This window comes from Ailuropoda melanoleuca, chromosome 8, assembly GCF_002007445.2.
Source record: "Ailuropoda melanoleuca isolate Jingjing chromosome 8, ASM200744v2, whole genome shotgun sequence".
NCBI classification, from domain to species: domain Eukaryota; kingdom Metazoa; phylum Chordata; class Mammalia; order Carnivora; family Ursidae; genus Ailuropoda; species Ailuropoda melanoleuca.
The window spans coordinates 90,504,237-90,517,272 of NC_048225.1; the positions used below are offsets into that span (position 1 = coordinate 90,504,237).

The 13,036-nt window shown below is 37.5% G+C and overlaps 1 protein-coding gene across 2 annotated transcripts in view; it reads right to left on the reverse strand.

The window, feature by feature from the left end:
- The window catches only part of CENPF (centromere protein F), a 64,777-nt gene that overhangs the window by 43,480 nt on the left and 8,261 nt on the right, over positions 1–13,036 (reverse strand). For both annotated transcript variants that reach the window (XM_034666853.1, XM_002920959.4), the window contains 4 exons: positions 11,655–11,776; positions 11,189–11,280; positions 8,631–8,922; positions 7,288–7,490 (listed from right to left, as the gene is read on the reverse strand). In XM_034666853.1, the coding sequence (XP_034522744.1) occupies positions 7,288–7,490; positions 8,631–8,922; positions 11,189–11,280; positions 11,655–11,776 (709 nt within the window). The remainder of the gene's footprint in view (positions 1–7,287; positions 7,491–8,630; positions 8,923–11,188; positions 11,281–11,654; positions 11,777–13,036) is intronic.

The following is a 13,036-nucleotide window of genomic DNA, read 5'->3' on the forward strand; positions in this document are numbered from 1 at the left end:
TCTCACTGCAGTCAGCCCATTCTCAGAATAAGCTGATAATGGTACTACTTTTTAGTGCTTGTTCAAGCTTGGGGGCAAGTTGATACTTAGAAAGAATAGAAGCCTGGTTAAAGTTTGGTCAAGACAAAGCAAAGGATAAGAAATGGGTAACTGAACATTTGGTCAGTTCCCCTGTTGTTTAAAGACAGAAAATATCTGTCCTGAAATATTATGGAGATGACATAAGTCATTTCAAGATTAAGATTGGTCCAGTCTTTTTCAGTGATGGGGTGCCTCACATTCTTTTTTTTTTTAATTTTTCTTTTTTTTTTCAATCAACTTATCAATTCTTTTAAAATCTTTTTTAATTTTCATTTTTACAGTCATATTCATCCTTACAGTGTATTTTACTCTTATTTTTGTGTATATATATATGTTTTTCTTTCTTTAAAATTTGGGAGGCAGTTTCTTCTAACAGACCAAAATACACTCAAAATCTAGTGTGTGCCTCTGTTCTATTCACCAGTCTGATCATATAAATATATACATATATACACATACATATATATACATATATATATATATATATATTTTTTTTTTTTTTTTTGGTCTTTTCCCCCTGCTTTCAGGTCTCTTCTGATTTGTTTAGTGTATATTTTTCTGGAGTCGTTACCCTTTTAGCATTTTGTTCTCTTGTTCATCTATTCTTCTCAGGACAAAATGACAAAATGGAAAAACTCATTTCAAAAAAAAAGAGAACAAAATGCAGTACCGACTGCCAGGGACCTAACCAACATGGACATTAGTAAGATGTCAGAACTAGAGTTTGGAATGACAATTATAAAGATGCTAGCTGGGCTTGAAAAAAGCACAGAAGATAACTAAAGAATCTCTTTCTGGAGAAATAAAATCTAGCCAAGTCGAAATCAAAAAGGCTATTAATGAGGTGCAATAAAAAAATGGAGGCTCTAATTGCTAGGATAAATGAAGTAGAAGAGAGAATTAGTGATACAGAATTCCAAATGTTGGAGAATAAAGAAGCTGAGAAAAAGAGAGATAAACAACCACTGGATCACAAGGTGAGAATTCGAGAGATAAGTGATACCATAAAGCGAAACAATATTAGAATAATTGGGATCCCAGAAGAAAAGGAAAGAGAAAGAGAGGGGAAGAAGGTATACTGAAGTAAATGATAGCAGAGAACTTCCCTAATTTGGGGAAGGAAACAGGTATCAAAATCCAGGAGGCACAGAGAACCCCCCTCAAAAATAAAAAATAGGTCAACACCCCAACATCTAATAGTAAAACTTACAAATCTCAGAGACAGAGAAAATCCTGAAGGCAGCTCAGGACAAGAGGTCTGTAACCTACAACAGTAAAAACATTAGATTGGCAGCAGACCTATCCACAGAGACCTGGCAGGACAGAAAGGACTGGCATGATATATTCAAGGGCACCAAACAAGATGCAGCAAAGAATACTATATCCAGCTAGGCTGCCACTGAAAATAGGAGAGATAAAAAGCTTCCAAGACAAACAGAAACTAAAAGAATTTTGATCACCAAACCAGCCCTACAAAGAAATAATGAAAGGGGTCCTCTAAGCAAAGAGAGAACCTAAAAGTAACATAGACCAGAAAGAAACAGAGACAATATACAGTAACAGTCACCCAACAGGCAATATAATGTCACTAAATTCATATCTTTCAATAGTTACCCTGAATGTAAATGGGCTAAATGCCCCAATCAAAAGACACGGGGTATCAGATTGGATTAAAAAAAAAAAAAAAACAAGACCCATCAATATGCTGTCTGCAAGAAATTCATTTTAGACCCAAAGACACCTCCAGATTTAAAGTGAGGGGGTGGAAAACCATTTACCATGCTAATGGACATCAAAAGAAAGCTGGGGTGGCAATCCTTATACCAGACAAATTAGATTTTAAACCAAAGACTATAATAAGAGATGAGGAAGGACACTGTATCATACTTATAGGGTTTATCCAACAAGAAGATCTAACAATTATAAATATTTATTCCCCTAACATGGGAGCTGCCAATTAAATAAGCCAATTAATAACAAAATCAAAGAAACACATTGACAATAACACAATAATAGTAGGGGACTTTAACACCCACTCACTGAATTGGACAGATCATTTAAGCAAAATATCAACGAGGAAATAAGGGCTTTAAATGACACACTGGGCCAGATGGACTTCACAGATATAGTCAGAACATCCCATCCCAAACCAACAGAATACACATTCTTCTCTAGTGCACATGGAACATTCTCCAGAATAGATCGCACCCTGGGTCACAAATCAGGTCTCAACAGGTACCAAAAGATTGGGATCATTCCCTGTGTATTTTCAGACCACAATGCTTTGAAACTCGAACTCAATCACAAGAGGAAAGTCGGAAAGAACTCAAATACATGGAGGCTAAAGAGCATCCTACTAAAGAATGAATGGGTCAACCAGAAAAATTAAAGAAGACTTTAAAAAATTCATGGAAACAAATGAAAATGAAAACACAACTGTTCAAATCTTTGGGATGCAGCAAAGACGGTCCCAAGAGGAAAGCATACAGCAATACAGGCCTTTCTCAAGAAACAAGAAAAGTCTCAAATACTCAACCTAACCCTACACCTAAAGGAGCTGGAGAAAGAACAGCAAATAAAGCCTAAATCCAGCAGGAGAAGAGAAATAATAAAGATCAGAGCAGAAATCAATGAAATAGAAACCAAAAGAACAGTAGAACAGATCAACAAAACTAGTTCGTTCTTTGAAAGAATTAATGAGATCGATAAACCCCTGTCCAGACTTATCAAAAAGAAAAGAGAAAGGACTCAAATAAATAAAAGCATGAATGAAAGAGATCATATGACAGAGAAAGATCACAACCAACACCAAAGAAATACAATTACAAGAACATATTATGAGCAACTATATGCCAACAAATTAGACAATCGGTAAGAAATGGATGCATTCTCAGAAACGTATAAACTACCAAAACTGAACCAGGGAGAAATAGAAAACCTGAACAGACCCATAACCAGCAAGGAAATTGAAGCAGTAATCAAAAATCTCCCAACAAACAAAAGCCCAGGGCCAGATGGCTTCCAAGGGGAATTCTACCAAACATTTAAAGAATTACTACCTATTCTTCTGAAACTGTTCCAAAAAAATAGAAATGGAAGGAAAACTTCCAAACTCGTTCTATGAGGCCAGCATTACCCTGATCCCAAAACCAAAGATCCCATCAAAAAGGAGAATTACAGACCAATATCCCTGATGAACATGGATGCAAAAATTCTCACCAAAACACTAGCCAATAGGATCCAACAGTACATTAAAAGGACTATTCACCACAACCAAGTAGGATTTATTCCTGGGCTGCAAGGTTGGTTCAACATCCACAAATCAATCAATGTGATACACTACATTTTAATAAAAGAAAGAACAAGAACCACATGATATTCTCAATAGATGCAGAAAAAGCATTTGACAAAGTACAGCATCCTTTCTTGATTAAAACTTTTCACAGTGTAGGGATAGAGGGTACATACCTCAATATCATAAAAGCCATCTATGAAAAACCCACAGTGAATATCATTCTCAATGGGGAAAAACTGAGAGCATTTCCCCTAAGGTCAGGAACACATCAGGGATGTGCTATTCAACATAGTACTAGAAGTCCTAGCCTCAGCAATCAGACAACAACAAGGCATCCGAATTGGCAAAGAAGAAGTCAAACTCACTCTTTGAAGACGATACGATACTTACGTGGAAAACCCAAGATGAAATCTTGCTACTTGCAATGACGTGGATGGAACGAGAAGGTATTATACTAAACGAAATAAGTCAGAGAAAGACAATTATCATATGATCTCACTGATATGTGAAATTTGAGAAACAAGGTAGAGGATCATAGGGAAAGAAAGGAAAAAATGAAATAAAACAAAACCAGAGAGGGAGACAAACCATAAGAGACTCTTAATCTCAGGAAACAAACTGAGGGTTGCTGGAGTAGAGGAGGGTGGGAAGGATGGGGTGGTTGGGTGATGGACATTGCGGAGGGTATGTGCTATGGTGAGTGCTGTGAATTGTGTAAGACTGATGAATCACAGACCTGTACCCCTGAAACAAATAATACATTATATGTAACAAAAAAAAAAAAAAAAAAGTAAAAAAAAAGAAAGAAAGAAAGACATCTAAAAACACTAGATAAATTAAAATGAAATTCTACAAAATCTTTGAGTAACCCACAGGAAACAACAAAATGAAAAACGAAAAGAAATAGAAAACAAAAAATAAGACGGCAGTTTTAAACCATGACCAGTCAATGATTATATTAAATGTAAATGCCCTAAACATGCAATTAAAAGACAGATGGTGGAAGAGTGAATTTAAAAATATACCCAACTATTTGCTGTCTATACAAAATTCACTTCAAATATAATAATAAAAAGATAGGCTGAAAGTCAAAAGACAGAAGGAAATACATCATGCAAACATTAAAGGAAAGCTGGAGTGGCTAAGTTAAAATCAGAAAGGGTAGACTCAAGAATAAAGAAAATTTCCAGAGACAGTGAGGGCTATTATATAATGATAAAGGTCAATCTGCCAAGAAGACATAGCAATCCTAAATGTGTATGCACCAAACAACAAAGATATAAAATATGTGAGGCAAAAACTTAGAACTGACAGGAGAAATAGGTAAATCAACAATCATGGAAGACTCTCACCATCATTCTTTCAACAACTGATAGGAAATGAGCAAAAATATAGAAGAATTTAACAACACCATCAACCAACAGATAATTTGGGGCTAAGGATAATTTTAAAACACTTCACCCACTAACAGAATATACTTTTTCCCCCCCAGGTACCCATGAAACATATACCAAGATAGAACATCATCTTAGGCCATAAAATAAGCCTCAACAAACTTAGAAGAATTGAAATCATAGACTATGTTCCCTGAACAGAATGGAATTCAATAACAGAAAGAAGAAAATTTCCAAACACTTGGAAATTTAACAAGGTATTTCTAAGTAGTCCATGGGATAAAGAGGAAGTCTCAAGCAAAGTGTTCTAAAAATATATTGTATTTTTATTCTTATTCCAGTCAATGTATCAAAATTTGTGGGACACAGCTAAAGAAGTACTGAGGGAAATTTATAGCTTTAAATGCCTACACTGAAAAAGAAAATTCTCAAACCGATCATCTAATAAGCTCCCCACCTCAACAACCTAGAAAAAGAAGAGCAAAATAAACCTAAAGCAAGCAGAGGGAAATAACAGAGCAAAGATACATAAGGTTGAAAAAAGAAAATAAATAAACCAAAGAGCTGATTCTTTGGAAAGATCAATAAAAGATCAACAAATTGACAAATTTTATTAACAACTGACAAAATTGACACATCTCTAGCAAGACTGACAAAGAGAAAATGACAGAAATATCAGAAACAGAGAATATCACCTGACCTAACAACATCAAAAAAATAAGAAAATACTACAAATAACTACATTTTTAAGTTTAAAAATTTGGATTAAATGGACCATTTCCTCTAAAAACACAAGCTATCCCAACTTATCCAGTATGAAATAAATAATTTTAATAGCTATATATTTTAAAAATTAAATTTGTAATTTTTTAAAGACTTACGTATTTGAGAGCGAGAGAGAGAGTGCATTAGCAGGAGAAGCAGAAGGAGAGGAAGAGAATATCAAGCAGACTCCACACTGAGTGCAGAGCCCAATGTGGGGCTTGATCTTGTGACCCATGCAATCATGACCTGAGCCGAAACCAAGAGTCAGACACTCAACCAACTGTGCCACCCAGGTCCCCCTTAAATTTGTAATTTTAAAACTACCCCCAAAAAATTTCCAGGACCAGATGGTTTCGTGGAGAATTCCATCAAACACATAAAGAAGAAATAACACTGATTCTACACAATCTCTTCCAAAAAATACAATGGGGGAATGGTTCCCAATTCATTTTATGAAGATAGTATGACCTCTGATACAAACACTAAAGCCAGAAAAATAGAAAACAGCTGACCAATATCTCTCTTGATTCTAGACACAAAAATCCTCAAAAATTATTAGCAAAAAAAATCCAGGGGCGCCTGGGTGGCTCAGTCGTTAAGCATCTGCCTTCTGCTCAGGGTGTGATCCCAGTGTTCTGGGATCGAGCCCCGCATCAGGCTCCTCTGCTGGGAGCCTCCTTCTTCCTCTCCCACTCCCCCTGCTTGTGTTCCCTCTCTCGCTGGCTGTCTCTCTCTCTCTCTCAAATAAATAAATAAATAAAAAATAAAAAAATAAAAAAAATAAAAAAATAAAATCCAGAAATATATAAAAAGAATTCTATACCATGGTAGTGTAGGGTTTATTCCAAGGATACAAAGCTTGTTGAAATATTTGAAAAGCAGTGAATGTAACCCACCATATTAACAAGCTATTATTTTATACAATCACATATGAATCTACAATTACTTTAAAATAAAAAAAAAAAAAAAAGGAACTTGCCCTCAAGAGGCAAACAGAAGATATAAGTTTACCTACTGTAGTGGTTCTTACCTACTGCCTTAGAAATATCTAGAGTTTATTAAAAGTAGATTTCTTAGGCCCACATCAGACAAGTGTCTAATAGGATTAATTCTGCAAGGTTCTCAGTGTAAACCTCAAAAACTCTTGACTTTACCAGCTAGTCTGCCCTCTTGACTACTTCTTAAAGTCTCACATTTTCTTTCTTTATCTTTCTTTCTCTCTCTCTCAGGATTTTATTTATTTATTTATCAGACAGAGAGAGAGAGCACAAACACAGGGAGCAACAGGCAGAGGGAGAAGCAGACTCCCCACTAAGCAGGGAGCCCCATGTGGAACTCGATCTCAGGACCCTGGGATCATGACCTGAGCTGAAGGCAGCCGTTTAACCGACTGAGCCACCCAGCCGTCCCTGCCTCTTTTAAAGCTCCATTACTTAGTCGCGTCTTGTATGTGTCAAGTGCCATATATACATAATATTTATTCTTCCCCAGCCTCTTAGATGGACAAGAGATCTGTGACTTGCCCAAGTCATTCTTCCTGGAAAACATGCAGTCCAGATTTGACCCCACAACTACCCAACTCTAAAAGAACTTACTAGTTCAGCTGCACCAATACTGCCTAGTATGTACTAATGAGGTTCATCGCTAACATTTATTTCATAAATTTAAGTGTTAAAGTATTGTATGAAAAGAATTTCCAAAGATCTGTATGATGAAATGTAGTCTTTCAACAACTCATGAAAAGTCCAGTACCTTGGTTGATGCCTGGTCATACTGTGCTGTCGATCTCACCAGTTCATCCCTACTTTTATTCAGAGCTTTCTCTTTTTCAATTAATTCTGCTTTTGCTTTCTCCAGTTGGAGTTGGAGTTCTTGACATTTATTCGCTTGGCCTTTCATTTCTTTTTCTTGTCCTTGCAGATGTAGTTCCAAATCACTAATCTTGTTCCTTAGCTCTTAAATCACAAAGAAAAAACCCACACTTTAATTAATATATATTTTTCAAAAAAATTTACAACTCAATTCAGAATGTATCATTTATGTTACTACTCTGCTCTGAAATCTCTGGTGGGACAAATATAAATCAATTCACACTTAGCACGGAAGCTACTTTAACTGGATTTAATTCAAATAATTAGTCTCTATTGTCATTTGTATTCAAATATCCCATAGGAAGCAGGAGAAACAAACTTCCTAATGTTTTCAGAGAAACTTGGGAAAGAAAATGGTTTTCTAAAATCATGAGGAGTATCTTACTGAGGCTGCAAAAAGTGCATCCCATATCATGCCCCACGTTAAAATTACCACTTGCTTTTATACACTGGCAAACTAATATTTGTTTTGTGTCCATATCAATGCAAATGAGTGCTAAGCAGTGCAAAATTCACCCTCCTGTATTCTCTGGTAACTTCACCTCCAATAAAGATCAAGACAGTGTGAACCTCCTATGCTGCCAAAATTAACAATAATTTTTTTCATTTTTTTTCCCTACATATACACAATACCGGTTCCAACGGCATTGGCAGCATGACAGTTCTCACCGGCGAACACCGACGGTGATTTTCAATAGATCATAGCACTGGAAATTATCGTCGTCTGCAGAGTAGATTCCAAACCACCTGGTGCCCTTGGTTGTTAGCTGTGGTGTGGTATCCCAGCCGAGGTCACAGGTTTGCTCCCATATGGACAACCTGGCAGTGCAGAGCAAAGCTGCCCTGCAGACACGTGCCACACCTCTGGCCAAGGCTGGCCAGACCCCAGGCTTGGTCCATGGGCCACGAAAGAAGCCAAAGGAGAAGCGTGGGTGCGTGACAACTGTAACTGACCTATTTACCCTACTTCTGGAAAGACAAAGCCACTCAGACTACTTTTGAAGGCTTCAGGGCACCAGCTTTTTGGTACAAATGAAAGGACATTCCAAAACTGTGGTATCTTTTATCCCAAAAACAGTGTTTCACATCACCAGATTAAGATGTTGAGCTTTGATGTGTCTGACAAAACACACAAGCACCTTTTGGGACTACGAACGTCTGGAATCACCTCAGAAATTATCTCAGGAAAATTTAATTTCAATTTAATTTAGCTCAAAAAGTTACCTTGATTCTGGGCTTTTAATTGGTCCAAAAGATGAGAATTGCTTGAATTATCACAGAAACTGCTATTAGCATCTCTTTTCCCTGTTTGCGAAGTTGATCCACTCGGCGTCACCTCTTGTTCCCCAGAAAAGTGAGATGCAGAGAAATCTCTCCTAATCGGAGTTTTTAGTGCATTCAACGAAAGCCGAGTTGGGGTCTTTTCTTGTTGCCATGAGAACACAGATGAGGAAGCCTGATGTCGTGCAATGTCCCGGTGATTCATTGTGCTTTGGGGAATAGCCTGACTCGCTTTCTGTAAAGATAGAAACTCTTTACATTCCTTTAAACATCTCAATATTCAAGGCTATTTATTTTCAGGTAGAACATAAGACATAATGCCAAGAAGTTACCACTTCTATTGCATACCAAGAAAGAATGTTCATCAAGTCAAGGGAACCATTAGGTCCCAATATCCAGGGCAGGAACTGTCTAATGGTTAGATTTCAGCATTGAAGACTTAAGCCAGTACCATTTGAGTCCCAATCTATTAAAATGGGCTCAGTTTTTATATCTATTCTGCATCCCTTACATACTCCATTAAATACAAGTCAATGTTCACTACCATTTTGAGTTCTGAAATTTGGTGTCCTTTGCCTGTCCTTGGTCACCACCCCCTCAGCTTTGCATAAAGAGGATCAAAATTAAATATTAACCTGAAGAACTCTTTCAAGAATCTCACTTTCCACCATACCACTCCCAAAAAATGTCATATAAGGTGTTTTATGTTACATAACACACATTTGTGGATTTGCTACTGCTTTGAATTCTTTATTTTTTTAATTCCAGTATAGCTAACATACAGTGTTCTATTAGTTTCAGGTATACAATGATTCAACAATTCTATGTATTTCTCAGTGCTCATCAAATAAATCCCCCTTATCTCCTTCTTTTGTTCTTCTCTCTACCGCCATTCTTTTTTTTTTTTTAAGATTTTATTGATTTATTTAACAGAGACAGACAGCCAGCGAGAGAGAGGACCCAAACACGGGGAGTGGGAGAGGAAGAAGCAGACTCCCAGCGGAGGAGCCTGATATGGGGCTCGATCCCGGAATGCCGGGATCAAGCCCTGAGCCGAAGGCAGATGCTTAACAACTGCGCCACCCAGGTGCCCCTCTACCTCCATTCTGACAAATATCGAGACATGGCTATAGATGGTGCATTAAATTTTTTATAGCAAAAGCTTTTCTTGCCACATGGAGAGGTTTGTGTTTGCAGAGAATCAAATTTCTCCACCAAAAAATCTCTGGGAATCAAAGCCAGTAGCAAAAGTGGGCACCAATGACTGGACTGGATCCCAAAGTACATGATATTTCTAAGACAAACCAGAGAATTACTGTTAATTTTTATTCACCAGGAGAAGTAATACCTTTGCTACATATCAGAATCCTGGTGACCTCCAAACAAGGGTTAGAGGCATGAGAATAATTTAAAGTGTTAAAGCTCTCATAGGTACTTTGCGATCCTTAGTATGTAAGGTATCTACTTATAAATCCAGCCTTAAACTGTTTGAATTGTCCCATCTCACCGAGTTCTTATGGTTAACAGAAATACAACATTAAGTGCAAAACTGGGATTTATGTTGTTGTCCCCCCTCCCCCCTTTTTTTTTTTTTAGGAAATAACATCACACAAGCAGAAATGGTAAGGGTAAATTCTACAGATAGCAGGTATATCTAGGGTCGGTCCCTAAACTAGAAGCAGGGGTTTCTAAAACCTGCATTTTGTTTCTTTTGCTGACATTAAACAAACCTCTTCGCCCACCTCTCTGCCTATTTACCCATACCAAAATGCAGTTTAAAACCCTCTCCGGCAACTTATTTAACAGAACTGGGGAGATTCTCTTTTTTTTTTTTTTTTAAAGACTTTATTTATTTATTTGACAGAGAGAGACACAGCCAGTGAGAGAGGGAACACAAGCAGGGGGAGTGGGAGAGGAAGAAACAGGCTCCCAGTGGAGCAGGGAGCCGGATGCGGGGCTCGATCCCAGGACTCTGGGATCACGCCCCGAGCCGAGGGCAGACGTTTAAGGACTGAGCCACCCAGGTGCCCCTGGGGAGATTATCTTGATAATGTTCTCCTCTAAATAAACATTTCATGAATAATGATGTTCAAACCCCATGTCTCTTGTGGCAATCAGTAAGGACTGAACGGGAAGCAATCAATGGCCTCTAGGTGATAAAGCCAGCCAGTGAGTGTCTGGAATTACCCTGGTCCTACCCTCTCCTTACTGTTAGATCTCAACAGGGAAATAACTATGTGGCTACAGTCTCGGTAGAATTTGATGAACATCTAATGCTTAGGGATAAACTGATCTCCCCACACTATTTTTTTTACTCCTACTTGCTTTTAAAACCAAAAAGTAATTATAACTAATGTAATCAGCCAGGAACTTTATCTTCTCAAGGTAAGAAAAATGTGCCAAGCTCTACATGAACCAGATTTTTCTCCAACCTTGGACTCCTATATATCAAAGTACTTCTTCAATAGCATATGCTATTGTAAGGCCCATAATTAACTTACTTTAGCCTGCAAGGCTTTAACCTCTGCCTCTAATCTTTTTCGTTCTTCAACCTCTTTATTATATTTTTCTTTTAGATCTTCATACTTGGAACCTAAACAAAGACAGTGAGACACAGTTTTACTTCGGTCATTGATTTCATAAAGGAATTCACAGATCAAGAATCATTACAAAAGTCTAGAAATGAATATTGTGGCACACTAAGTAAACAGATGCTGGATTTGACTATTCTGAACCTGAATTATTTTTAAAACACACTACAGGATAAAATGAAAAGTTTAAAGGCTTAACCTGGAAGCTCAGATACAGATACACAAATGGATATGTAGCCCATTAATGCCCAAATTAAAAGGTTGGTTTTTTTTTTTTAATGCCCAAGTTAAAAGTTGAATTCAAAGATGAGTTAATTGATTTCTTTGACCGAATTAAAATCCCAGTAAAGGAGCTATGAAAGGAAAAAATCCTTACCACTATAATTTTGACTTGGGGTTAGTGGAGTTGCAAAGATTTTTTGTGGTGTGCTGGATGAATAGAGAGAGACATCTGCAGCCTGTGCGGCTTGTTGGCTTCTCTCAAGTTCAGATTTATACCTGTTAGAAGAGGACCCAAAAGGAAGCAAATCAGAGCAAATGCTACCGAATGCCAGCACCCCTCCCCCCATTCCCAGAGGTAATAAACTTACAAAAACCCTACCCTCTAAGAATTCTTACCACTTCATCGGTCCAACAGACATTTAATAAGAGCTAACTTACAGGACAGACCTAAACTCAGTCTCCCCTCTTAAAAGGACTCAGTCTGGTTGGGGAAACAGCCAACAATTACAAAGTTACAAAGGTTACAATGAAGATCTGTAATGACACTATGGTTTTAGAGTTGGGAGGCTAGGGATATGTTCTGAGCAAATTTTATACTCTAAGCCAAAGAAAGACACAGGAATATTTAAAAACAAAAACAGGGGCGCCTGGGTGGCACAGCGGTTAAGCGTCTGCCTTCGGCTCAGGGCATGATCCCGGCATTATGGGTTCGAGCCCCGCATCAGGCTCCTCTGCTATGAGCCTGCTTCTTCCTCTCTCACTCCCCCTGCTTGTGTTCCCTCTCTCGCTGGCTGTCTCTATCTCTGTTAAATAAATAAATAAAATCTTAAAAAAAAAACCAAAAACAAAAAAACCCCAGAATTTCAGAAACAGATACTAGTGTCACTGAAGCATGGGCTCAAATCACAAACCTAAATGACATCACTTGTGATATTAAGGCATTACAAAAACATAGACTTGCCACATATTTCATGACATTTTAAAAACACAGACACAAAAATCAAGTTAACATAGCACATTTAGAGAAGACAGGGCTGGAAACAGTCACAAAGAAATGGGAAAAGTAAGCTATATATTGTATATATGTACAGAATATTTCTATCACTTAAGTTCTGAACACCTTTCAGAATCAAGCAACCTGAGTTAAGAGGATTCAATTCTCACAAGTCTATAATGTCTCTGATTTTAGCTCAACACAAGAAATGAACACCCCATAAACAGCTAATGATGTGCAGCAGTCTCTTTCTCATGGACATGTTGCTCAAAACAAGGAGTGAAAGTGCTCCAGACCCCTAGCTCCACCCTGCTCCAAACTCAATCCGGGAAGGAAAAAGCAATGTCTGGGCTGAGAAGGGTTGCTCTGCAAATCAAATCATCACATTCAAACTTATGGTAGGTAACAGGACTGTCCAATAGAAAAGTTCTACCAACATGTAAAGAGTAAAAAGAAACAAATGCATTTAATCTTATGATTTTATTTAACTCTGTATTTCCAAAATACTATCATTTCAATTTATAGTCAACACTAAAATTATT